Below are 27,589 nucleotides of genomic sequence, written 5' to 3' on the forward strand. Positions count from 1 at the left end.
CTGGGCCTGGTCATGCTTTGGCTGCAGTGCTTGGGTATAATTCACCTTGGGAGTTTGGGAGAAACTAAAGGTATCCAGCAGGCAAAGTTCAAGCTGCCTTACCTGCAAATACTTGAACTCCAGTTGGCCGCCCCACCACCCTCATTCCATGCCCACTGTGCTTTTTTAGCCTAGTCCCTCTCTTCCTTCTCTGTCTGCATCTCTATCAGTCTGAAATCCTTTTTCCAAACAGCTTTCCTTTTGTAATCAAATCTGCTCTCCACTTGCCCTCCACCCCCATCCTGCCTCACCCTGACCCCGCTGCAACCAACTCCACCAAGAGTTCATGCTTCCCAGCACCACAGTTACCAGCCAGTCACAAAATTAGCATTAGCAAGCCTACCCAGCCTCTCTGTGTGGCACTTTTCCCATTCATTTGTTTTATAGAAAAACTGGAGTAATAATCCAAAACACAATACAAATTGAAGAAGAAGAACTTCATCATTTTTACCCTCTCAAATTCACAATTATTTCAGTAAACCTCTCACTTGTGAGAACTGTTTACATTGAATGTTCTCAAAAATAAATTATCTTTCCCTTTAGAACATCATTTTAATATTATTTATTGAGAACTGCCTGTATTTTACAACCTATAGTCTAATTATTTTTTTTTCCACAAATAAGACCTACAATATACCAAAAAATATAACTAAATACATTCTAAAGGGAGATTTCAGTGAGATCAATTGGTGAGGTGGAATTTCAGAAACTGTAAGATCTTGTGTGTGTGTGTGTGTGTGTGTGTGTGTGTGTGTGTGTGTGTGTGTGTGTTTGGTCAACGGGAAAATATATATTTACCAATTATTTTGTGATTTTTATATCATGAAAATTAAGTCTCCATAAAGCCTAAAAATAAAAAATGAAAAATAAAAAAAGGAGCCCAGGCTCTGGAATCAGACATAGTCCAGGTTTTACTCTCCTTTCTATTATGTACTTGCTTCTTGAATTGGTATAAAAATTAAAAGAGATAATAGATATAAACTGATTACCACAGTACCTTAATAAATAGTATCACAGACTACTAGCTGTGTGTCCCAGCATCTATTTCCCTCTTTCTTTTAGTGACATAACCTTGATTTTTACCTGAGCTTACAGACTGCCTTGCAGTAGGTGCAACCATCAGACTAAGCCAGTGAGTTCTGAGCAGAAGCACTGCCTGCACTTCCAGGATGCCTTCCTAAACAGAGGAGCCACTCTTGCCCTGGCTGGTGTGGCTCAGTTGGCTGGCATCGTCCATGCACTGGTTGCCGGTTAATTCCCGGTCAGGACACATGCCCAGGTTGCAGGCTGGAGTCCCAGTATGGGGCATGCAGGAGGCAGCCAATCGATGTTTCACTCTCACATCAATGTTTATCTCTCTCTCTCCGTCTCCCTTCCTCTCTCTAAAAATCAATTAAAACACACACACACCTATTCTTAAAAAAAATAGAGAGGACACTCTTCATCATCCTCCTGCCTGTTACTGGTCTGGACTCTAAATGTGATGGTTGGTGCCCCAACTGCTTTTTTGGAGCATATGGAGGGCCACGCCCTGGAGATGGTATTGCCGAGAGCTAAACTAAAGATCTCGGGTCCTTGATGAGCAGGGAGCTGCCACTCCAGCTCTGGACTTCCTGAAGATTTTGTTTCATAAAATATAAATTAATTTTTCTCATATTTAAACCATTATTTTTCAGGTCTTAGTCTCTCAAAGTGAATCTAATCCTAACTAATATACTATAATTATTATTGTCATTATTTTATTAGCCCTAGCTCACAATCCTGCTCTCTCACAAATCCCCTCTTTAGGCCATTAGAAACAGCCTGCATGTCATCAATAGTACAAAGAATTTTGCCTTGGTTCTAATCTCTGCTGCCAACCCATTCGTGCATTTAATGTGGGGGTGCCTTGTCTTCCCTGGCCCTGATGGCATGCATGGCATCCCCAGTACTTTTCCTCCATGGCTCTGCTTTCAGGATGCTCAGCTGACTGGGTGGGACTGAACCACCCTGAAAGGGGAGGCTTTGGGCTAGGTAGGAGGAGGAGGTAGGCCGGGCGGGAGAAAACATAAGCAAACAGGGAAGGCAGACGGAACAACTGGGGACTAGAAGGAAAGTGACTGAAGGTTCCTGGTGAGTGGGGTAGGAATTGGGAAGGGGGGTAGGACCCGATTGTGGAGGGTCTTCAAGGCCCAGCAGAGGAGTTTGGACTTGATCCCGGAGGAAGTAGAAAATCATTACAAGTTACTGAGCAGGGCAGTGACACAAGGCGAGTGATGTTTGCAAAAGAATTAATCTGGCTGAAGTGTGCAAAACAGATTGAAGGCAGGAAGAGACTGGAGACAGGGAGACCAGTATAAATCTTCCACCCAGTAATCAAATGGTCAAACATTGTCAACAGACTTTGAAAGGGGCCGTATGAAACAGCAAAACTAAGTGTAGGGCGGTGATTTTAGTTAAACAGAATAAGAAGCCTTAAACAAAGTCTTTCCCCAGAACTTCTCACACAGAGAAAGCAGCAGACTTCCAAATGGAGAAAACTGGTTCAGTCCCTTTGGCGAAGGATTTGGCATCATGGATCACGAGCCTTAAGAATGTTCACACCCTTTGACCCAGTAATTCAACTTCTGGGAATGCTAGGGAAATAATCCAAACCATAGAAAGAAAAAAATGCCTGGAGATCTTAATCGCAGCACACTCGATAATAGCAAATAATTAGAAACAGTCTAAATGCTCAGTAGTCGGGATGGTTAAGCAAACTATGGCTCTCACTCAAATGTCACCCAGCCATTAACTCCAAGGATGAGAAGACCAGGCAGACGACATGGAAAATGCCCCTGACATAGTTAGAGGAAAGCAGGCTGCAAAATGCATCCAGTGTACATCACACAACAAACACCCCCAGTGTGGACAAAACCAGGCTGAAAAGTAATATTCTAAATTACTCCCAGTTGTTCCATTAAGTTAGAGGGATAACTGTGTGTTTTTTCCCCTCTTAAAAATTTTTTTCTATTTACTCTGAATTGTTTGGCTTTTACAAAACTGTATTAAATATGTATGGCTTGTATGTCATTTTAAAAAAGAAATGATTTTTCAAAGACAAAAATATATTAATAAACACGGAGAACCTGTGAGCTATGCTCAGGTCTTCGCAGGCACAGACACATTCATCGTCTCTCTATGATGTGGTGGTTTGTTTTTTAAAAAGGTATAGGCTTTGGAGTGTAGGGGGCCTACATTTATTTATTTATTTATTTTTTACTTTTAAAAATTGCAATTACAGTTGACATTTAATATTATATTCATTTCAGGTGAACAGCATAGTGGTTAGACATTTATATAAAACTTACAAGGTACTCTCACCAATAAGTCTAACAGCCACCTGGCACCATACATAGTTATTACAAGATTATTGACTATATTCCCTCCGCTGTACCTTACACCCCCATGTGTGTGCAGGAGGCAGGGAGTTTAAATCCCACCTTAGCTAGGTGACCATGGCCAGCTCATCTGTGAAGCAGGGAGTAAGGTTTCCTTGTGAGCTGCTGGGAAAGTGAAGGGAGAGGATGCGAGGAAACCGCTCAGCACCGTGCTCTGCAGCCGGGAGGCTCCGGGGCCTATGCACAGCTATGGTTTTCTCCTTTCTGCTCTCTGCACCTTGCAGGTGGGGCGCTGTGAGTTTCCGGGGTGACTGTCTGAGGGCAAAGACAGAACCCCTGAGCAGGGTCCTCAGCCTCAGCCACCTCAGCAACGCTTTCGCCTCTGCCTGGAGCACGCTTGAGGTGTATAGTGAGCTGATTGCAGAAGACAGAGTTTGTTTCCATCGGGGGGTTTCATTTTCAGATAACCAGTTGGCATGGATTTAAGAATGGTTTTTTGGGCCTGGCTGGTGTCTCGCAGTGGTTAGAGCATCAGCCCAGGCACGGAAAGATCGAGAGTTTGATTCCTGGGCAAAGGCACGTACCTGGCTGCAGGTTCCGTCCCTGGCCCTCGCCGGGGCGTATGCAGGAGGCAGCCAATCCAAGTGTCTCTCTCATATGGACATTTCTCTCTCTCTCCCCCTCCCTCCCTTCCACTCTCTCTAAAACTCAATGGAAAAAATATCCTCGGGAGAGCATTAAAATTGGTTTTTAATTTTTTTTTAAAAAAGAAAGGTTTTCTATTTCTGACACTTAAGTTGGAACATAAAGTGGCCTTTGTTTGCAGAAATCATTCTGTTATGTCTCCCTTGACCCCAGGCTTTTATGCAAGTCCCAGTTTACAACTCTGCTCACAGCAGCACAAGGACATTATATGATTTTAAAGGGTCACTGAAATTAGGAGAGAGACAGATGCGAAAGAAGACAAGGATGGCTAGGAGATTACCTAGAGCAAAGCAAATTCATGCCAAAAATGATTTGGGGGGAGGAGCTGAATGGTACCACTAATTTCCCCAACATCCTGCTTAATAAAACCTTCATACTCAGCCATATTTTCCAAGTTTCTCAAGGACTGCTTAAGTGGAAACCCATTGAAAACCTTATTAAAGTCCAGGGAGATGATGTTTATTGGCTCTGCGTGGTCAGCTAAGTCTGTGGCCTGTCAGGGAGCGCAGCTCATTGATTCTCGGGTGTCTGTCCCCAGCGCATGGGGCACTGACGCTCTGGGAGGGAGGAAGAGCCTCCCTCCTCCCCCAGCCCCCATCCTGGATCCTGGTCATGAACCAAGGATGAGACCAGTCTGGGAATAAAAACAGTATATGTGACCTTGGACCACAGATTCTTCCCCTCCAAGGAGAGGGAGGCCAAGCGGCTGGTCACATGCGAGGACAAAGCTGGGCTGGGACCGTCCTCCTTCCCTCGCTGCTGCCTCTGACCCCTTTTTGCCCCAGCACTTGCTCAATGGCTCGTCCGGTTTCATTTTTTAATCAGAGTGATGCTGTGACGTGAGCTGCGAGAACAAAGGCAGGGACCCGGGCTTAGGTGCTGTTGCGTTCCCAGCGCCAGCCGCCCGCTGGATGTTTACTGATGGTGAAAGGAGTTCATGAGTAACCCTGCTTTCCATGCACTCGCTCCCCTGGCGCCCTCTTCCCAGGCCTCAGCTTCCACTGGCAGGTGGGCGTTGTGGCTACTCACTGCTGTTTCAAGCCATCTTTTTTTGTTACTGATTTTTAAAAGAATTATGGCTTTAAAAGAAAAAAAAGAACATTATTTAAATGCAAACAAGAAATCTGAATTCTGTAACCACGTGGAATAAAACTGCCCAGTGAACTGGAAACCCCATGCCAAATTGTATGTGGTTAGAGAAAAAGTCTGTTCTTAAAATAAAGAGAGAAATGGAAGAAGGGAGGAAGGGAGGGAGGGGGAGAAGAAAGAAAGAAGGGGAAAGAAGCAGAGAGACATTGAGAAAGAAATTTGAGCTCTGGTCCTGTGGCCCTGACTAGCTTTGTAACTTGAGCCTCAGTTTTCCCATCTGTAAAATGAGATGTTGGACTGGGTCAGTTCTCAGACAGAGTACATCAGAATCACGTGCAGGGAGCCGTTAATCATGCAGGTCCCTGAGCCCGACCCCCAAAGACTCGCTCTGGGCTGGGGCCCGAGAACCTTCATGTTTAACAAGCCCAGCGGCAGCTGTCGCAGAGCTCATGCTGGGAAAACAGGATCTGATGGCCTCAGAGAGGCTGTGGCTGACTCTTCAAAGAGGAGACTCTGGAACTGGGAGGTGACCCAGTATTCCTCTTGGGGTAATAGTCGACCACTTTGGGGCACTCGTTAGCTCTGGTCTAGATGGGAATGACTCACTCATTAGTAAGTGCTGGAGGCAAAGGGAATGGTACATTAGCATCTTAGAAACTAGCAGACTCTCTCAGGGTAGCCTTCGCCTTCCGTTGTTAGGACTTGTTAAATGGGAATGGGATTAACAGAGACAGACTATAGTTACGCTTGGAGATGGGTACAAACAGTACCTCCCAACAGGGGGTGACTTGTGCATTTTCTAAGCACTTTCCTCTATGTGATCTCATATGCCCCTCAAGGCATAGACTATCACCCCCGTTTCACAGATGGGAAAACTGAGGCACAGAGGCTTTTTGCCAGATTATACACTGCTCTTAATTGGCAGACACAGGGAAAGAGCTTAGATCTGATTCCTAGTGTAATGGTTTTCCCAATGTACCATGTTGCAGGTAACTGCTTATTTATTAAACTAAAGGACTGAGGAATTGTTAACAGTACATTTTTAAAACTTTTTACTTAGAACAATGATAAAATTCCAGTGTAGACTGAGATGGCTACTCTGATGAAATTAACGATAAAAATTCTCATCGCACTGTCCCTCTGGAAGCCCAATGTCTTTTATGGGCCTGTGACCTCAGCGCCCTCCAGTTTGGTCTTTGAAGCAACCTCCCTTCTCTCTCAGGACCAGCCACCTCTCCTCCACACCTCTGCTATTTCTTGAGCCGTCACCGCCAGGTGGAACACTCTTGTCTCTTCTCCCTTCTTCAGACTCAGCCCTCCTTCAAAATCCAAACCAGCTCCTTCCTTTGGGAAACTTCTTCTGACTTACCCAGCCCATAGAGCACTCAGCTCGTGTCAGCTCAGTTTGTGTTCTGTGATTTTGCTTTTGCCCACATGTGACTTTCTAAATATTCTTTGAGCCCCGTGACAAGGACCAGCTCCTCTGTTTCTTTGGATTCCTGACCAGCGCTTAGTGGGATGTGCTGTACTTGGAGGCATTCTGTGGAGACTGTCCTTGACCATGAGGCCCTTACCTCATGATCTTTATTCCTAGGCCCCTCTTTAGCAGCAGAAGTTCCTTGAGGAATGGTGCCACCCTTCAATGAAATATCCTGTCAGATGCCAGGGTGGGTCCCTACCTCCCGCCACACCCAGGGAAAGCTTTCAGCTGGGGCCTGCATGGGGCAAACCCTGCGTGACTCACAGCTTCCCCACTCAGGTATAATGGCTCCTGTTCTCCAATTTGGCAGAGACCTTGCAGTCAAAAGAAACCCATGCAAGGAGTACGCTAGGACCTTGGGTCAGTGTTTCTGCAGCAAGCTGAGGTTTTTCTCCTGGTTCATTTTTCTGCGTATATCTGTAAGCAAATGCCCAGGTTGTGTCTCCCCCAGCCACCTCTAGTTTGGTTCCAGGCTTCCTTGCGAGGCCCAGAATTTAAGACATCTCCCCTGTTGCCACGTTGTCACTGGTGGGGAGGCCCGTAGGAAGAAAATGCAATCCTCAGCTTGCTTCAATGTGCAGATTTGCTCCCTAGTTTCTTTTCTCTCCTTCGGTTTCTGTTCAGTTGGCATTTGTTTGTGTGCTCGGCAGTGGAACTATAAGATAAGTAAGATCCTGTCTGCCCTGGACAGTCTCACAATCTGATGGAATTTCCTAGCCCACTGGCGGGAGGCCTCTAAGAGGGCCCCTGAATTCCTGCTCTTCTCTCTCACTCCCATAAACTTTCAAAATTCAAGACCACTTTGAGAATATTTTGAAAGTAATGGATTCTCCCCCCCCAGAAAAAAAAATGCCAAAAAAAATGCACACATACCCAATAGTCTCAGGAAGTTTACAGATCCCATGAAGCCCATCCACAAACCCTGTAAGCCCTAGGTGAGGAATACTCCTGCTCTTAAAAAAAAAATCAACACGGATGGGGAAAGGAGGGGAAAAACACACCACCACCACCTTAAAATGGAATGCAAACAGAAGCAAATGAACTAACTCTATTTCCAATAAATAACTTTACCACACTGAAGGGAGAGTAAAGAAGCCAACAAGCTAAAACTAATGAATACTGAATCCTAGCTAGAAGGAGTTTTTGCTCTGGTGGGATGGTTAGCAGTCCTGAAGTACTTTCTGTGTGCTGTGGAAATGAGCAAATGAGTAAATATACTGGGGATACTGGGAGCCAGTTCTTGCTGGTGGAGAAGAGAGCTACAAATACAAAGAAAGGGAAGACTAGAATGAATCTCATACTGAATTGGAATGGAGGTATCTGTATGAGCTCATGGTTGTGTGTGCGTGCGTGCGTGTGTGTGCGTGTGTGTATGGGCATAGACATGAATTAAGATATAAATATTTATTTATATTTTTTAGTTCTGTTTGTTCATGGGCTTAGAAGTAGACACTCAGTCATACTGAGCACACCTGGCACCCAGATCTTGGTTTCTAAATTCTGTGCCATTCTCCACAAAAAGGAACCAGGGCTCCTGGGAGAAATGGCCGGAGTCAGGGCTGAAAAAGGGAAAGTACAAGATGAGCCTAGAAAGTCCTGTTGGGCCAGGAAGCAAGGAGCAAGGAAGGGCTTGGAAAGATAACGGTGATCTGCTGAAGGAACAGAGGAATCAGAAAGGGCTCCCTCTGGCCAAATCTAGGACAATCTGAATATCAAAATAAGCAACAATGGTAATACTACCACAGAACAGTCATAGAGTAAAATAATAACCTAGGACCTCATACTAATGTAAATAAATAAATAAGGAAGCAGGAAGAGCTTTCCCTTAGAACAGAATATCAGCTAGTATATACAGAAGGAATGATGAAGCCAGAATATCATATTTGTGCAACCATTATAGCAAATAACTGATACAGACAGGAATTATCAGTGGAGGCTAAAACTTGGAAGTCTGATGAAAAATAGGATACTTACATAAACAAAGTTCCTCCTTACAAATTACTGATTAACTACAAAGGGGAAAATTAGTCATTCTAAGTGGGCTAACCCGGTGAACACAACCATAAACATTTAATCAAAGTAAACTATATCCATAAAGAGACAAACTGACCTCATGCGCCTCCTGATGTGATGCCCTGAGAAGAGCTCGGTGTCATGCCTGTCGGACACCTACCCAACCTGCAGAGCCCACGTTCAACTGTGAGCAACCAGCAAGCAAACCACTTGAAGGGCGCTCTACAGAATAACTGGCCTATAATCTAAAAAAGAAGATATGACTGCTAAGAGCAATGCGTGATCCGCATTGGATGCTGGATCAGGGGGAAAGTAGCTATGAAATAGGACATTATTAGAACAGTTGGTGAAATTTGAATATGGCTTGTGGATCAGATAATAATTTTGTATCGATGTTACATTTCCTGATTTTGACAAATGTGGTTATATAAGAGAAAGTTCTTAGAAAATACACACTGAAGTATCTAGAGATAAAGAGAGCATAAATAGTTCAGAAAAAATATATGTGTGTGTGTGTGGATATAGATAGAAAAAAAGGTAAGCCACCTGGGGCAAAAGATTAACAATTAGAGAATCTGGGTAAAGAATATATGGATGTTCTTTGTACTTTTGGCAGGCAACATTTTTATAATTGTGAAATTATATACAAATTAAAAGTAGAAAAAATATTTGCACTGTACTGGAACTATCATATATTGCTGGCAGGAGCATAATTGATATGACCACTTGTAGAACTCTCTGGCAATAGCTACTAAGGCTAAACACATATATCCCTATGGCCCAGCAAGTCCACTCTTACATTTTTACCCAACAGAAAAGACTGCTTTGTGTCCACTAAAGGACAGGTTCAAGAATGTTTATAGTAGTAAAAACTGGAACTAGCCCCAAACTGGAAGCACCACAAACTATTAACAATAGTTTAATATTAAATATATTGTGGCATATTCAAACTACACATCATGGAAGGACAAACAAGTACACGCAACAACATGGATGAGGCTTAAAGATACCTGTTAAGCCAAAGAAACCAGTAATAAAAGAGTATAAATCCATATGAGTCTTTTCATGAAGGCACAGGCAAAACTCATCTATAATAAAAGAAGTCAGAATCGTGGTTAGCTTTGGGGGATGGTCATAACTATGAGAGGACACAGGAGCCTTCTGCGTAGTAGTTCCACAGGTGCATACATATGTAAAAATGCATCAGGCTGTGCACTTTATGTGTGTTATTTAAGCATTTTATGTAGGCTATTCTTAAAGGATTTTTTAAAAAGTACTTATTCTAACTTATGCCCTTTCCTGCCACCTTAGACTGGTGAGTAGAGATCAAACTCTGATAGTTTAGACAGAATATTGTTTATCAATCCCCCTAAATCAATAAATGAAGACAACAGAAGGAGTATTTTAGACTTTTAAGAGAATAAGGGTTGTTTTGAATGCCTCATGCTCATGTGGTAGGTTTGGGTTGGAGAGATAGGCAGGGGCCAAATTATGTAAATCCCTGTTGGCCACCGAGAGGAATTTGGCAGAAGCAGCAGGGGAGTGATGTGACCCTAGAATGGAAGCAGGAGACCCTGAAGAATGCACTTTCTGACTTTGCAACAATGACAGGGGCGGCCTTGAGGAGCAGGGAGCTCCCAGCACGAGCAGGGGTGGGGAACCTCTCTGTCCAGCATGCTTTAGAGCGAGATTAGGCTCCAGGAGGGGTGTGAAGCAAGATGACTCCTAAGAGATCATCCTACCCGACATTCCCGCTGGCCAGCCGCATCCCTCCCACCCCTACCCTGCCCCCTGGCCTCCAGGCAGGGTCTCCTCAGCACCTGCCGGGAGGGGGCGCCAAATCGCCTCATTCCGAGCCCCTCCACACCTACCCTGCTCCCCTCTTGGTCATTCAGCGATGCTCTTGACAGTACATTATCATAAAGGTGCAGCAGGGACTGGCTGGGTAAGCTTTTGTACATTTGTACAATGGGATGTTGTGTGGTTGTTCACATTGACGTGATGGAAGAAAATTTAACAGTGTGGAAAGATGGGCACCATATACTATTAAGCAAAAGAAGTTGGTTACAGTGTGATCTGATTGGAAAATTGACAAAAATATGCATGAAAATACTAGATGATGTGAACCTCAAAATATTGTCATAGTCTCTGGGTAATGGGACTAGAGGTATTTTCTTGTTACCTGTGATTTCTAGATTGTGTAAAATTAGCATTACTTAACTTTTATTGGCTTGTATGAAAGATTTTTTTTTTTTTTATTCTACTATTCAGCAAAGCCACCTCTTTTCTATTAACTCTGACCTACACTTATCTTTTCTGTCTCTAAATCTCATTGTTGGTTCTGTATAATCCAGTACAAGGCTATACTGTCTTGTGTTATTACAAGATTCTTTCATTCCCATTGGTCTTGTACCTCCAACAAAGAAAAGTTTTCTCTGGTCAAATTGTGACTTATCCCCATCACATAGCACTATGCAGGAATTGGCCACTTGCTGGTGGCTTGGTCCTCAAAGGCTGCACATAACCTACCTGGCTTTCCAGAGAGGCCCTGGACCTGGGAATGCCCCAAAAGCTCACAGCTCTCATGGGGATGGCTTGCCCCATGGAGGTGAGGCTCACTTACTTCCTGACCCGGGTATCCAGTCCCTGGCATTCCAGGCTGCTCGACCTTATCGATTCTGCCTCTATCTTCTCTAGTGATTGGGCCAAGCAACCTGCAAAACCTAATGCCCTGTCCAAATTCCAAAGTGACTGTCCTCCTGTAGCTAGAGCACAAGTGGGATTGGTCACCTTTGCATTTTTTTCTCATTATTTGTGAAGGGCATTAGAGCTCAGGGGGTCTTTAGTGACTACCATTCTTTCAGAAATTACCCCATATCCATTTTTGAAAAATATGCCTTATTGCCATAGTGCCTACTGTGGTCCGGATCCTCTGCCAGGCCGTGCTCTGTAAAAGTGACTGCAGGGGCAAGGTCTGGAGAGGCATCCCTTTGTTCTTGTGCTCAGTCTGTGCTGGGAGGCAGCTGTTCACTTCCATTTTTACTAGCAAATCCTTGGAATTGACCTCCGCAATGATTTTATCATGCTCTTTTTACTCCTAGGCAAGTCAAACTCCAGTCACCACCGCTTCGCGCTTCTCTCCTTTCCATCGCTAAATCAGAGGGGACAGCTTAAATGAGGCTTAGAATAGGAGACCCTGCTGTTTTCTTGAGTTTTATTTCAAGTGCACTCAGACATGATTCTCCACAGCTATTTGACAGGCTGTCAGGTGGAAGGAGAACAAGATTTGTTCTGTAACAGAATCCTATTGATTCTACAACCCTAACATTGCTCCAGCTTCCCACTTTCTCCAACTCCCTTGCCCCGGTCCCGGGCAGACCACCTTGCAGCCTTGCCTGGATGACTGGGATAGCCTCCTAACCGGTCTGCCTGCCTGTCCAGTCTTGCTCCTCTAATCCTTTCTCAGAGAGCCTCAGTAATCTGTTTAAATTGTAAATCTGATCACACCACACCTCTGCTTAAAATCCTGTAATGCCTCTGCATTGCCTTCAGGATAAACTCTAAACTCCTTAGCACTGCTTTTAAGACCCAGCCCCTGCTTAGCTCTAGCTGCATGCCTTCCCCAGATTGTCAGCCCCACAAACCACTTGCACACCAAACCCAACACTTCCTGTTCTCTCTTACCTGCACGTCTTTGCCTAGAACATTCCCCCTCCCCTCTTCACCTAGTTAGTCGTCTTCCAGGTATCACCCAGATGTCACTTGCTCCAAAAGACCTACCCCCTGTCATCCAAGGCCAGGCTGGGTACTCCTGTCCTCCAAACTAGTATTCATTCTATTTCATCTTGTAATTGCCTGTTTATGTCTATCTTCCTCTCCAGACAATAAGCTCCCTGTGGACTGGGATGTTTCCATTTATCATCATGCCCCCAACACCAGAGCCTGCCACAGACACTCAATAGTTACTGAATGAATGAGTAACAAAGATAGATGCAAGTTTCATGGGTTTCCTTTTCTTCTCTAGGTACTGAAGAAGTTGCTGATATCCCAAAAAAGGAACAAACTGACCCACAAAGCACAGAGAGAGCCCCATCCCTGAAAGTCTCCAAACACAGTCTGTGCAGCAGGGAGCTTCCTTGGGATGGCAGGTTGCAGTGCATGCCCTTGGCTCATTCCCTGTCTGCAGGATGGCACAACTGGCTTCACCTCCTGGGACAGAAAGATCTGGGCTGGGGTCCCAGTTTGGCACTTACTGTGAGACCTTGAGCAAGTCATAGCCTCTACAAGCTTTGCTTACCTATAAAATAGGTCCTGGACTGCCTACTTCTCAGATTTTGAGAACAGATGAAATTACATATACTAAAGTACTTGTAAAAGCCTTAAGTGAAAGATTTCTTATTTACCACCTAATCTTTAGGACTTACAGCTTCGCTAAATAATTTTAGTTTTGCAAGTACATTAGAAAACAAAATGCCACATGGAAAGTTTCACTGCTGCAGGCAGAGCTGAGAAACAGAAAAGAGATCAGCCTTTTCTGTGCCACAACACTGCCCTAGGGAAAAGGCAATAGTGGGATCAAGAGCACCTATTTAGCTAGGATCTGTCAAAGGCCCATTGTTCCTGCCATCAGGGAGATTCCTTGAAGCCTAATTACCAAAGCAAGGGGGGTAGGGCCCCAATATCTTAAATCACCATGAAAATCAGCAGAAACAAAATTAGACATATGCAAAAGACTTTCCCTTTGGGCCCCTTCATTTATGCTTAAAGTCAAAAATAGTCGACAGCATTTCACTTCCCCTTTGGCAAGACAAACCCCATGAAACCATTTAATTTAAAGGCTTTTTATTAGGAACTAGGGGATTGAACTGCTTATCCCTCTATAACAGTCGAGAGCAGGTCACCAGGCCTAGGATGGAGAGGTTATCCAAGGTGCTGTGGTGTGCTTTGCTGCACTTGCTTAGGGCCTGGAAGGAAAGGTGGCGGCAACGGAGGTTGGCAGTAAACTGATGTTAGCCAAAACAACAGTAGCCTGGGGAGAGCCTTCTACCTTCCTTCCAACTCCACTCAAGGCTGGAGCATGCCAGGAGAGAGAATGTGGCTGGAGTGGGTGGGGCGCAGCAGTGTTGTCTGAACCCCTGGCTTCATTCAGTGCTGCTTTACTTGCCTGCCCTCCACTCTTCTTGCCGTTTAGTGATTAGGTATTTGAAGAACTCATACACAGACCATGCAATGGCTGTGGAGGGGATCTGGTAAATTACTCTAGCTTGTACCCCTCGGAAGTAGGCAGTCACCCCACCTACTTGATATACCGTCCTGAAGGCACTAGCCATGCCTGTAATATGTCCTGTGAAGTTTGAGTTCAAAGCCAGAGATTCCTGGGTGTTGAGCAGTGTTTTGCAAACGTCCAGTGGGGTTGTGACAGCTGCAGCTACAGCTCCTGCACAGGCTCCGGAGAGGACGTGGGAGCTGGGGTTGTACCGTCTCTGGGGGTTAAAGTGCTCCTGCAGGAACTCATAGGTCATGAAGTGAATGGCTTGGAAGGGAACGTTCATGGTCAGCTGGGTGGTGTAGCTGCGGTAAAAGGCCCCGGCCCCTTCATTTTGCCACACTGCCCGCACACAGTCTGTCACCCGGTGGTAAGGTGAGTTGTACATCTGCATCCTTTGCTTGACCACTGGCGATGCCATCAACGAGAAGGAAAAAATGGTGACAGCAACCAACCGGTGAGCAAGTGTCCAGATTCAGAGTCCCAAGTGAGTGGGTCAGCCAATAGAATGGAGACAGAGAAAAACATGAGTGAGCTGTCAGCCTGATCAGTTAAGGTTTCCCTTTTTTGAAAGAAGGGGATCAGAGAGGGTAGGTAAAAAGCCAAAAAATAATGGACCCTCTTCCAGGAGGATTTCTTTAAAACCAGCTAAATAACACATAAGATAGAGGGTTTCCTTGAACTAAGTACTTATCTATCATATCATTATTTTGTAACTCCCAAAACAAATGACTAGGTGGCACTGAACATAACAATGAATCCTCAAGTACTAAGAGCACCTAACTCTTATGACATGAGGCTGGTTACACTCCCACAGGAGGAGTGCTACCAAAAAGAAAACAAAATTCCTAGCCAAGAGTGTGGGTTCAGTTTCCAAATATCTCCTACTCTCTCAAGCAGATTACACGGTATGAGCTCTGTGGATCTTCACCTTAGCTTTGGCCCTTTCCACACTGTGGCCTTGCCCAGACAGGCAAAGAACTGAAAGTTAAGGAACATGGTAATGTTCCTTATGCTATCCCTTCATATTTGTTTGAGTACCTCCAAGATCCAAGCCACAGTGCAGGGACTGAGCTCTATAATTCACCCTTTCGTTCCTATCTCAATGATCTTCATTCCAACAAGGAAGTATTTTCAAGTGTCAAAATCTTTGAAGAAAAGTGAAATAATCTGCTAATACTTCAGATGAGATGAATTCCATTACAAAAGGGACTTCCAAGAAGGTTTGGGAACAGGCTAAGTAGAGCCATATCTTTTTCCAGGGAAGCCTCAAAGATTAATTAAATCTCAAATAATATGCTACCAGTCCAAAGGGTTCCTCCTAAGTTTGGACAACATGGATGGAGCGCCCTCTAGTGGTAAGACAAGGTAACATGGCAAGATTTCCCACCAAAACTCAGGCGCTTCTCAGCTTTTTTTTTTTGCAATAAAGGAAAAGCCCAGAGCAGCTGCCCCCAGAGAGAAAAATTGAGGAATCGTTACCTTCAGCTGGATTCATGGCTGCATCATGAAGTAATGTTGCTACACACCCAGCCGCACCTGCAAAGGAGAAAACAACTGCCACATGTAAGGCCTGGAGAGGGCAACTGATTCACTGAGGCCCCAGAGCAAAGGGAAGTGGCTGTGCTAAACCACAGCGCGGTGAGGAAATGCTAAGAGCCAGTTCAAAAGATGGGAACCCACTGCTCCTAAACTCCTGTTCTGAGAAATGAAGATATTTGTTCTCACCAACTTAGTAAGGTCACCAATGTACACTCAACATCTAGAATACTAAGGGCAGGAAGAATAAAAGAAAACAGCCTAGATCTTATCAATGAAGATTCCAAGAACAGGCCCTGGCCCAGTAGCTCAGTTGGTTAGAGCATTGCCCCGATACGTGAAGGTTGTGGGTTCAATTCCTGGTCAGGGCACATACAAGGATCAACCAATGAGTACATTAGTGGAACAACAAATTGATGTTTTTCTCTCACTAAAATCAATTTTTAAAACTTCTAAGAAAAAAGATGGTTCCAAGAAAAAATTCAGTTCATGCCCCAAATAGGAAGCAGATACACTGCAGCCAAGGGACGCTAGCACATCAACTGCCTTTATTGGAAAGAGAACATGGGGGGCAGGTGGCAGATCTTCACCACAGAATCTCACTTTCTATCCTGATGCCCCTATGCTGCCCAACCTGCCTCCAAATCCCAACATCTGTCCATCTAGACCTTTCCTCAAGTTCTGAACTACAGTATTCCTCACCCTCTGCTCTCTACACTCAATTTGGTTTTTGGACAATCCTCAATCTCCAGGCTGCTGTCCATTCCCTTACTTCCACACAACTTCCATCCCTCTGGTTTCTTCATACAGAAGTCCCTTGGCCCCACCCCATTCACTTGTTGAGGTCTTGTCATGTCCTCAATGACAAAAACTGCCTCTAGTCAGTTGGGATCCTGAAAAGGTGAGGCGAAGAGCTGGGGCTCCATTAGTGTCTTCCTTGGGTGGCTGGGTCACCTCCAATCCTGCCCAGAGGAGCAGGTAACCACCTGACTATCAAGAAATATACAACGGGGGTAGTTCAGTGTGTGTCTCCACATTACCAGGGAGAAGTTGATGCCAGGGAGAAGATGAGAGGAAAGAGTCAAGCTGGTAGGTAAGGGAGGAATTGTAACCCTTTGTTGAGGTGCCCCAAAGGAGGGGTGGGGTTGAAGCAGCCGGTTGTCTCAGAACATCAGGTTTGGAAGTCCCTCCCCTATAATCTGGCCTACCCCAGCCCAAAGCTTCAGCTCCAAACCATGCTGAGACTGGAAAGCACTGACAGCAGCAAAGCCCAAAGAACTGGGAAAATGGGGGAACCAGCACAGGAAGGCTCAATACCATTGGCAATATGGCTATTGCCCCCAGGATGGATTATATCACTCAATGTCTTTTTTAACTTTTCGTAGCAGGCAAAATAGAGGGCATGGGCAGGCCCTGCGCCTGTTGCTGTGACATTCAGCCCCCGCATGGGCCTCCACAGGCCCTCCGTTCTTATAATCCTCCAGAGGGCCTCCAACACATTGCGATAGCGGGCTGCTGGGTCGGGCTGTAGGCTCTGCATTCGGGTCTGAAATTACAGAAAGAAGTGCAATGTCAGTGAGGCCAGCTTCTCAACCTCAACACTCAGGCTCTGGGCACTGGGCAGACCTTCATGGAATGAAGCCAGTGTGCAGGGAGTGGTACCTGGCATCCAGTTTTACTTCCTTTCAAATCTATATCCCATCTTTCTAAGCCTTGGACCTTTCTTTTTCTAGTCATTGGTGACCGTAAGAGTATTTCCCTGAGGAGTATTACCCCTTGGTAAGTGTCTTTGAACTCCAAAATGATTCATAGCCCCAGGAACAAATATCGAGCCTGTGTTTCAGAAAGCTGCTTTTGTGCCTTAAAAACTCAGGCTAAGAATTCTTTACAAATGGATTCGAAAATCAAGTCTTTATTGCCTACACATACTTGATCCATCTCTGAAGACTGATCCTGGGCCTGCTTCCTGACCAAATACTACACTGACTAATGAGATGATGGCTCATTTTTTGATATAACTGAGATGGTAATCTGACTTTTTGACAGTATTTGGCATTAGCAGCTGGGTCTGTAAGATAAAGTCTTGGCAAAAGTAGCATTCCTAATAGATGATGCTCTAATTCCTGGGAAGAAAGTTTACCCTGAAACTATGAAGATGGAAACCAACTTAGTCTCTAAAATTGACAGGGCTTCCAGGTTTCTAATCTAAATTGACCAAATCCTAAAACTGGCATCAGTAAGTAAAATTAGTCTTGGTGAAATATAATCCTTGGAATCTCTAGGAGACTCAAAGATTGAAATTAAAAGTTTATGGTAGACACTTTTTTTTTTTTTTAACTTCTGTAATACCATGGATGAATTCTACAGGTATAATGTTAAATGAAATAAATCAGACACAAGAATATACATACTGTATGATTCCATTTATATGAGTTTGTCAGTGTAAGAAATGTCCAAACTTGTAGAGAACTTTTATAGGAGTTTATTTGAGCCAAACTGACAACATATGCTGGGGAGCAAGATCTCACATGCTCCTAGTAGACACTTTGTATGATATTCCTTGACAAAGTTTTATTAAAATTTGGGAAATGAATCTTACTTAAAACACTTCCCAAAGGGTAAGTGTCTCTGAAGGGTGTGTCTCTCAATGAACATCTCTTGTCTACTGATGCATTTCAAGGTTAAGGTGGCACGGGGACTAACAGAATATAAAATCGATATCTGGTGCTTGGACCACTGCCCGCACTCCAGATGTTTGTTGAAAGAATAAATGAAGTTAATGAATCAAAAAGCAGCAAATCAGCCACTAGTGAGCCAGTGTAGGGGTAACTAATGCCCAAGTACAGTTTAAATTCCCACTTCATTCTAATCACTGATTGAATCTGCGTTTAAAAGCTTGAATCTTCCTGTTGGCCATCTGGAACCCAAGAGTAATGCCTTTTCTCAAGAGCATGGGAGAAAAGAAACTAACTGGACTAACAGAAACTAACCCTATTAACACGTCTGACTTAGCCACAAGCAATCCACATTCTTCTATATTACTTTTTTCCTGCCTCCTGTCAACAAATAACTGGAAGTTCAATCAGAAATACACAGTATTTAGCACAATTTAACACATTTGTTTCCACTTGTCAAAAAAAGACACCTCAGCCCGGCCACTTTTTATATTCCTCAATAGTTTGAGCACCGACCTGTGATCCAGGTGATCACTGTTCAATTCCTGGTCAGGGCACATGCCTGGGTTGCAGGCTCCATCCCCAGTGGGGGGAGGGGGGGTGCAGGAGGCAGCTGATCAATGACTCTCTCATCATTGATGTTACTATCTCTCTCCATCTCCCCTCCTTTCTGAAATCAATACAGATATATTAAAAAAAAAAAAAAAGACACCTCATAGCCCGGCTAGTGTTCCTCAGTGGACCTAGGAACCAAGAGGTCACTGTTGGATTCCTGGTCAGGGCACCTGCCCTGGTGGTGGGCCATTCTTGGGGGCGGGGGGGGGGGGGGTCTCCCTTCCTCTCTCTCTAAAAGTCAATGAAAACATGTATTTTTAAAAAATACAAAAACCTCATAAATATCCAATAAAGGGTGTGCTTACCGTTCTTTCACATCACCCAGGGGATGTAAAATCCATCACATGAGTTATTCAAAGAGATTACAAGTCTTTGTTGGCTATGGCCACTAATAGATAAGTTGGGCCTAGCAGCTTAACAATTCTGTGTTTCCATAAGTCTGTTTGTAACTGGTCTTACATAGGGAGAATGTTCCAAAATTGCACTGCTTTGCTGGAGTCAATGGCAACCAGTCTTGGAAGGTCTGGCCTCAGAGGCCTGGAACACTCAAGAGAAACCTGAACTGTAGGTAAGTTACTCTAAACACTTTGCACTTCTAAATCTAACTCACAATTCTAACTCAAGGAAAATAAATCCTTAGGACCGAGGCATAAGCTATGCCAAATAAAGTGAACATGGCTCCCCAAATGGTGGGCCAACAGATCAGTATTTTGGGAAAAGATGGGCTCTCTAAGTAACAATTAATAGCCTTCAATATAAACCCTGGCTCTGAAGAAAAGCCAAACAAACTAGTAAGGAGATAAGTGGTTTGGTAAAGGACAAGCCACATTTGAGTCAGAAAGCCTGCGTTTAAGCCCCAGCTTAGCTAAATGTGTGGTCTTGGGTACGTCAGTCTCTCTGAGCTTCAATATTACGCATAATATTGCTTAGTCTATAGCATAAGGCTAAGAATGGCTGGCTCATAGGGCTGTTGTGAGGATTCAGAGTTAAGGCATGTAAAAGCCATTGGTAATTTATAAGGTGCTAGAAATGGGCTTTTTATTGTATTTAAATGACTCTCAGAAATATTAGTTCAGATTTTAGAATTTACAGATCATGGCAGTGTTGTAAATTTTATGTCACTTCACAAATATGCATGGGCAACTAACTGGTCCTTAACCACTAGTCAATCAGGTTTAATTTAGTATTTTTTGTTTTCAATTTAAAGTTTCTCTGTGCCCCTGGCTTGTGTGGCTCAACTGGTAGGAGCTTCATGCAGTATGCCAAAAGGTTGCGGGTTCAATTCCTGGTCTGGGCACACACCTACATTTCAGGTTCAAAGCCCGGCCTGGGACCAGGAGTGTGCAGGAAACAACCAATTGATGTTTCTCTCACACAGTTGCTCTCTCTCCCTCTCTCCCTCCCTTCCACTGTCTCTGAAAGTCAATGAGAATAAGGATTAATTTCTCTGTGGGTATAATTATACGTCCAGCTTTTAATCCATAGGCCATGTTTAGGAACAAGCACTACTGTGACATTCTGTGCCTTGCTTGGTTCTGGAAATCTGCTTTTGGGAGGCAGTATGGAAGGCTTGGGAGTCAGGCTGGGTTCAAATCATGACTCTACCACTTAAACTGTGACCTTGGACAAGTTACTTAACTTGCCTCTTTTTTTTCATCTGTAAAATACTGAAAATGGGGTACACTTCATGAAGTCGTTTCAAGGATTAAATAAATAAATGAATATAAGATATGTCAGATAGTGCTTGGCAAGTAAGAACAATTGCCATTTATTGAATATTTTTTATTATTATTAGATGCAAGAAAAAAAAATAAGCCAATGTTTCCATTTCTTAATCTTTCATCGAATGTGTATAGATATCCATTTACATCTGGAGTTTGGAAAAAATTCCCCTTTAACTTATTATGGGAGTAGATTATTTGCTTCACCATTACAGAGCCAAGAAGCAGCACTTTGGAGACTGGTAGGTACTTCGCTGGATGATTCTGAGATGAGTTCTGAATGCTTTGAGCTCCAGAGCCTATCCCTATAGATAAACCTGGTGCTTGCCTCTGAGACCCAGAAAAGGAAAACTGGGATTTATTTGGGTTCTCAAACTGCCCTACGACCATGGAAATAGTTGGCTGAATAACTATTGGCCTAACAAGGCTATGCTGACTTTCCATGGTCCCTCCCAAGGATATTTTAAGTTGATTTGACCCAGATAAGTGGCTGGGGGCACACAGGCTTGCATGCCAAGAAGCAATGTCAGCTTTCATTTGCTAACACTGTGGTTGCCCTAGAGGCTCCAACACGGATACCTGCCTCTAGCCTTAAGGTACAGTTGGGTGGCTCTTCCTCTCTACCATTCATTTATGGTAAAGAGGAAGAAGAGCTGCCCAGCTACAAGTGAACTGTAAGCCTTTTCTGAAGGAAGAGAGTTAAATTTTACTTTCATGTCTGTACAAGTGTTTAACATACTAACACGAAATTCTACTGATCTCGCCTAGTTCTTCTCTCTGGTCATTTAAGTCCCAGCACTAATGGCAAATGAAAATGGTTCTTCTAAACTAGTTTTTGTGCCCCAGCTGGTTTGGCTCAGTGGTTAGAGCATCGGCCCGTGACTAAAGGGTCCTGGGTTTGATTCCAGCCAAGGGCATGTGTCTCGGTTGCAGGCTCGATCCCAGGCCTGGGGCGCCACGTGCGGGAGGCAACCAGTCCATGTGTCTCTTTCACATCAATGTCTGTCTCTTTCTCTGAAAAAAGCAAAGGAAAAATATCCCCAGGTGAGAATAAAATAAAAAATAAAAGTTTTTGTTTTTAAAGACTCCTGAGCATTTTTCTTCCAGATTAAAAAATTATTTCTTTAATGTAGGGCGTTGAGGCATGACTATAATGTTGTATGACAAACTTAAAAAAAAATTCTAAAGCGTATGTAAATGAGTAAGAACTGTTCTTCAAAAATACAGTCGTTACCTTGGAAGTCTAGAAGTGACTCCCAGCAATGCTGTGGTTATGCAAAACATTTCTGGAACTCTCCTTCAGAACTGGTTCCCTTAGCCGCTTTATGAGCCTCAGCAGTTCACTGGTCTTGCTTTTTGGTTCCACCTTATCTTTGACCCTAACCAGTATTACCCATTTTGACATACTTGATTCTGAATGGTCTCAGTTACTAAAAAAATCAACTCCATCTTGTCACAGGACAAAGATTTGCCCCATTAGGGCTATGAACCCAAATATTCTAGAGGCATTTCTGACAGAGGGATTTATAAAATGCTTACAGCAACAATAGAATTACGTAAATACATGGAGTAAGGAACTAGTCTTCCAAGGTAATGGGACACACTTAAATTGATAAGTTGCAGTAACATTACATTGTATATTTTGTCATTAATAATTTTCATCACGTTCCTTGATGTAGTTTTCATTTGATACCTATCCTGAAACAGAGCACCCCAGACCCTGCTCTTCACTCACAGTCTAAGTACAGTGATGTTATCTTGCAGTTAGATCATGTTAACTTTTGGATATACAGCATTAACAATTCAGTCATTCAACCTAGCCTCTATTACATAAATGTCTGAATCTTTTTCATTTGTAGTTATCCATTTTACATCTTGATATTGTCAGAGCATTAACCATCTTCTTACTTCTCTCTGATGGATTTTACTGTTTATTTCTATTCCTCCCAACTGACAAGGGCATTTAAAATTCTAATGTCCACTTTAGCCAAGGGCATTCACTACCCTTTCAAACGGGATGGCCCCTGTTAGGAGTTACCTTACAGTGTGCTAGAATCCTACTACCAAACTCAATGTCATCCACAAAGCTTAATGAGCCCTTTCCCCATTTCCTCAGCCACATTACTAATGAAAACATGAAACGGTACTGGAACCAGAGGAAGGCAAAAGAAACAGACTTTGCATCAAGGAGCTGACAGGATACTGTTTGACTATGCCCTTAACACATAAAGGAGGCACCAGTCTCTGTCGTATTGCAAGTTTCCTTCTCAATTTAGTTCTGTTTTTTAGCGGTTGGTACCTAGCTCATGCACAATAAGAAATGTCAAGAATAATCTGTTCCCCTCTTCACCCAGCTTTCTTCAGAAGGACATGACTTCTGAATCCACTGATCAGCCTGCTTGGCTGTGGATGCAATTACTAGACTTACCCTCACCCAAATCATACCCTCGCACTGGGCCCACATCATCTATCCACTTTCTGATACCGTAATGCTTCCCTTCTAGGCAACTTTTCCCTTTTTGTCAACTTCAGATGGCTAAAGAAATACACTATCAGTTTCATCTCCCAGCTGGGAGCTGGTGTGCTCCCTGCATATACACAATCCTAATCCCAGCTCAATTTTCATTTTCAGGAAATAGGTGGGGTGTCACAGTTGCTGCACATAGAAACCGAAACCTTTTCCTGAACAAGTCTTTCCCACATTATTCCGTCTGCTACTCTGAATTACGACTGCACAATCACTTCCAATCACTCATGGGTTAGATTTATTAAGTAAATCTTTTTTCTAGCGGAGAGATACCAGATTCTAGTTCCTGCCCCGTCACTTTTGAGGGAAGACACAGCAAGGAGCTTGTAAAAGCACTTGCCCAGCATCTCAAGCCACTAAGGGTCTGATTCATGCCAGCTGGCTTCACCTTAAGTTAGCACTTACCTGTTCTCATCCCATCCCACCCTATTCCTGTTTAGTCCCAGCTGAGATCCAGGGCTTGGGCTGACAGATTTTCGTTCCAGAGTCCCGATTCAGATCTCACTGACGGTTACAAATGGGTCCTGGTTCCTGACTGGGATCGACTCCCGGCCGGGACCTTGCTTGCAGGGAGTATCGGTCGAATAGTGTGGTGGTGGCGGGAGCCAGAAAGGAACTCATGTCGACTCCGGCTCTCGGCCGGGATCCTGGCTCCGGACTGGACCCAGGGGTCGGGTCAGCCCCAGGTCGGGTTCGGAGCCGGTCCAAGTCTCACCTTGACGCAGTCGATGGGGTACATCACGCAGTGCTCCAGAATCCCTGCCACGGCGCCCGCCACCATGTGCGTGGTGACAGTGGCTCCAGCCGGCAGCGCCTCGTAGTCCGGATCAGAGTCCGGATCCTGCCGTACCGGGGGCCTGCAGGCCCCGGCCTCCCCGCCGCAGGCCCCCCGGCCCACGCCCCGCTGCAGCCACCCGTCCAGCAGCGCCGACTCCCCGGGGCTCCGCCCCGGCCCAGCTGCCGGCCCCCCCGCCACACCGCCAGCACCCCTCCCCTCTAACTCCATCCACCCGGGCCAGCAGCGGCGCCCACCCTCGCCGCCGCCGCTGCAGCCGCCCCCCAGCCCCGTTGCGTCTGCCTCAGGCGCGGCCCAGAGAGCCCCGGGCCTCCAACTCCCGCTTAGCCCCTCGGCCACGCCCCCAACCAGTCATTGGCGCGGCGGCCAAACTGGCCCCGCCCCCTTGTACGTAGAAAAATACGTCTGCGGTATTAGTGAGCTTCCCTGTCATTCTTCCGTCCTGCGGCGTTGCTTCCACTAAGATCCCACCCCTTTCCCTTTGATCTTGGAAGCTTCTTGTTTATTGGCCACTGATTGGCCGACATGTAAAACTTAAGGCCGCACTTCGATAGGCTCAACCACCCTTGCTACTTGACCGCGGCCATGGGGCCGAACCACGTCGGGATCCGATTGGCTACAGGAAAGAGAGCGAAGAGCCCAGGGGCGATAGAGGCTGGATTTGGGCCTCGGCCTGGCTCTTGCGGAGCTGTTGGCGCTGCGGGTCGGATCGCCTTGGGGAGCGGTGCCAGGCCTCAAGGTCAAACCGCTGACTGCTGCCGTTACGACCCGCGCTCGAGCGCCCGCCCCAAATCCCGAGATGCGCGGGTCTCTAGGCCAAGATCTCTGTTCCCGCGGGATCTCGGGCTGGCGTGAGGCGGAGCCGGCCTGCGCGCGGCATCCACTGGTACGGCTGGTAGATCTGTTCGGAAACCTGTTGCGACATGTGGGCGGCGGCCCATTTGGCTCCGGTCGGGTCTGGAGTGTTGGCCCCCCAGGCCCCGCGCGAGCCGACTCCTGAGGCCCGGCGTCCCTCAGGCCCCCGCGCCCCCTTGAGTTAGCAGCCGAAGAAGCCCAGTAAACCCCGCCGTTGTCTGAATGAATGAGTCCTCCGCGTGCCCGCTGCCAGTGGGCCCTGCGCCAGGCGGCGAGCTGGAGGCCGGGAAGGGAGGTGTCGAAATAGGGCAGGATGATTTTGAAATGGCAGGTGGAGAGGCGGACTGGAGGGACCTGCTCAAACCGCGTGGAGAGTATGGCAACTGTGGGGAAGCGCGGGCACACGCCCCCGAGTGGCGCCCTGACGCGAACTCCACCGCCGGGCGGTGAGGGTCTTTGGTGGAAGGACCGCTCGCTCCCCCGCGGGTCGGCCGCGTCGGGGGCGCTCCCTGGTTCGGGAACAAGGCCCGCAAGCCCCAGCCTCGAGCACCGCCCTCCGCGCCGCGGCGCCGCGCGGCCCTCGCAGGCTCGGCGGGGTCACAGGCACTTTCCCCGCTCGGATCGCCCGGCGGCGTCCGTCTCCGCTCACTGGAGCCGGTTCGCTGCAGCCTCCGCGACGCTTCCCGCTTTCTTACAACCTGTTTTACTGGGTCGGTGATGCAACTGTGAACTTTTCAATCTGATTAGAATAAGGAAGAGTTTTTTCCTTTTTCTCTCTAAAACTGAACCCTTTTCTGGGGCTCTGGGTTTTTGTTTTGTTTGTTTAAAAAAAAATTTTTTTTTACTCATCTATGATCTTCCTCTTAAGCAGTGGTTATTAACTTTTGAGTCTCTACCTTTTGGGAAATAATGAAGCTACCAATCCTCTCCATCCCCCGCCCCCTCCCTCCTGTCTTGGGCGCACAAAATTTCCCATGTAATTTCTGAGTTTGCAGATTCTCTGGAAGTGATTTGTGGACCCCCAATCTCAGGTTAAGAAGCCCTCCTTCAGAGCATGTCCAGTTTTCCTCTTTAGCTCATTTCCCTTGGAAATGAATAGGTCTCAAAAAGAAACCCACTCATCCTGCCAAACTACTACTCATTCAACTACAAATGACTTATACCTGCTATGTCCTTTCTCTTCTAATACCCTACGTTGTGACACCTTTCTTCAATGGTCACAAATGACCTTTCCAAATCTGAAGGTCTTTTTCTTATTCCCATTTTTCTTGACAAAGAGATAACACTTGCCCTCCATTGACCCATCTCTCACTGAAGCTTTTTCCTAGCTTCAGAACCACTCGATCCTACCTTTCAGACATCTCAGTCTCCTACACTTCTGTACACACTGACGGGGAACATTCCTAAAGGTTTAAGGCTTCTTGCTCACCTTTAATACCTTAGAGAACTTTACCATCCCAAATCTGTTTTCTTCATTAGAGCCCTATGTGTATTTCTCTTACTGCATACTTTTGTTTTGCTTTGTTTTGTTGTGTGTGTGTTTTTTAATCCTTGCCTGAGGATATTTTTTCCATTGCTGTTCAGAGAGAGTGGAAGGGAAAGAGAGAGAGAAACATCGATGTGAGAGAGACATCAATTGGTTGCCTCCCTCCGGAGCCCTGACCCTGGCCAGGGATAGAGCCTGCAGCTGAGGTACATGCCCTTGGCCAGAATCAAACCCAGGACCCTTCAGTCTGCAGCCCAACGCTCTAACCACGGAGACAAACCAGCTAGGGCTCTTATTGCATACTTTTTAACTGAAATTTCCATGTGAACATTCAGTTAATATTTATTGAGTGCCAACTCTGTGCCTGACACTGTACTTGAAGCTGGTGGTATAAGATAGACTCCATGCTCTCATGGGGTTTACTTTTTATTTTAGTTTTTGCTGGCTGCTTGCTGTTTATTTTCTACTTAGAGAAAGGCACACTGTTACAGGTTGTTGGGAAGGCTATGTGTGGCTTGGATAGTAAAGAGTGGAGCTCTCTCAACTTCCTTTTTGGTGTTTGACTGAGAAGTGGAAGAAAGTGTTGGAGGAGGGAGGGGTCAAAAGAGCCTGAGGCCTCTGGAAATCTGGTGGTTGGTGGTAGCCACTCAGGATGGGGGCCCAGTGTTGGCTTTGCTGTGCTAGTACTCAGGATGGACCCAAAGAAGAGCAGTCCAGAAGCAACAGTAGATACAACAACCCTAAGGTGAGAACAAGGTTAGTGTATGAAGGAACAGAAAGAAGGCCAGTGTAGCTGGAGCATGGTGAGTAAGGGGGGAAGTGATACAAGATGAGGTTAGAAAGCTAGGCAGAAGGTGATTATCCACCCTAATTTCTGACTCAGCATGTCCATTCCAATCTCAGCCTTTCCACTCCAACCCTAGCCAATTCCTCCAAAACCTTCCTTTTCTACAAAAGTCTTCCCTATTTGCCCAGACTCTAAAGCTGAGAATCTTTTTTGACTATTTCTTCAGAATAACTATTCTGAAATGTTTCTTTTTCTCATGCTCCTCTTTTCCTTCCTGTTGATATAATTTCTCAGTATCTGATCACTTTACATCTATATTGTAATAACTCTTTGAAAGGCCTCCCTACTTCAAGGATCCTCTAGCTTTACCAGTATTTTTATTTCCCTTCTTCCAGGTACGTGGTAGGATTATTTTTCCCACCTCCTTGAAGATAGGCATGGTCATGGGATTTGCTTTGACCAGTGAAATGTAAGAGAAGCATGAGAGCCACACATTAACTTCCCCTGCCACGTGAGTGTTGATGTTCAAATGGTGGACGCTCCATCTGCCTGATGAGGATGACAATCTGAGTCCCCTGCTTGTCAGCTACTTTATCCCAGATGGACTTTTAGTATGCATGAGAAATAAATCTTTGTT

The 27,589-nt window shown here is 45.4% G+C and overlaps 1 protein-coding gene across 1 annotated transcript; it reads right to left on the bottom strand.

Annotated features, from left to right (window-relative positions):
* Nucleotides 1–13,510: 13,510 nt before the first annotated feature.
* Nucleotides 13,511–24,034, bottom strand: SLC25A28 (solute carrier family 25 member 28). The gene is made up of 4 exons (XM_016220068.2): nucleotides 23,744–24,034; nucleotides 16,808–17,036; nucleotides 15,434–15,490; nucleotides 13,511–14,359 (listed from the first exon to the last, which is right to left on the bottom strand). Exons 1-4 carry the CDS (start codon nucleotides 24,032–24,034, stop codon nucleotides 13,842–13,844), a joined length of 1,095 nt encoding a protein of 364 aa, XP_016075554.2. The 3' UTR covers nucleotides 13,511–13,841.
* Nucleotides 24,035–27,589: the final 3,555 nt, after the last annotated feature.

This window comes from Miniopterus natalensis, chromosome 14, assembly GCF_054644295.1.
Source record: "Miniopterus natalensis isolate mMinNat1 chromosome 14, mMinNat1.hap1, whole genome shotgun sequence".
NCBI lineage: Eukaryota > Metazoa > Chordata > Mammalia > Chiroptera > Miniopteridae > Miniopterus > Miniopterus natalensis.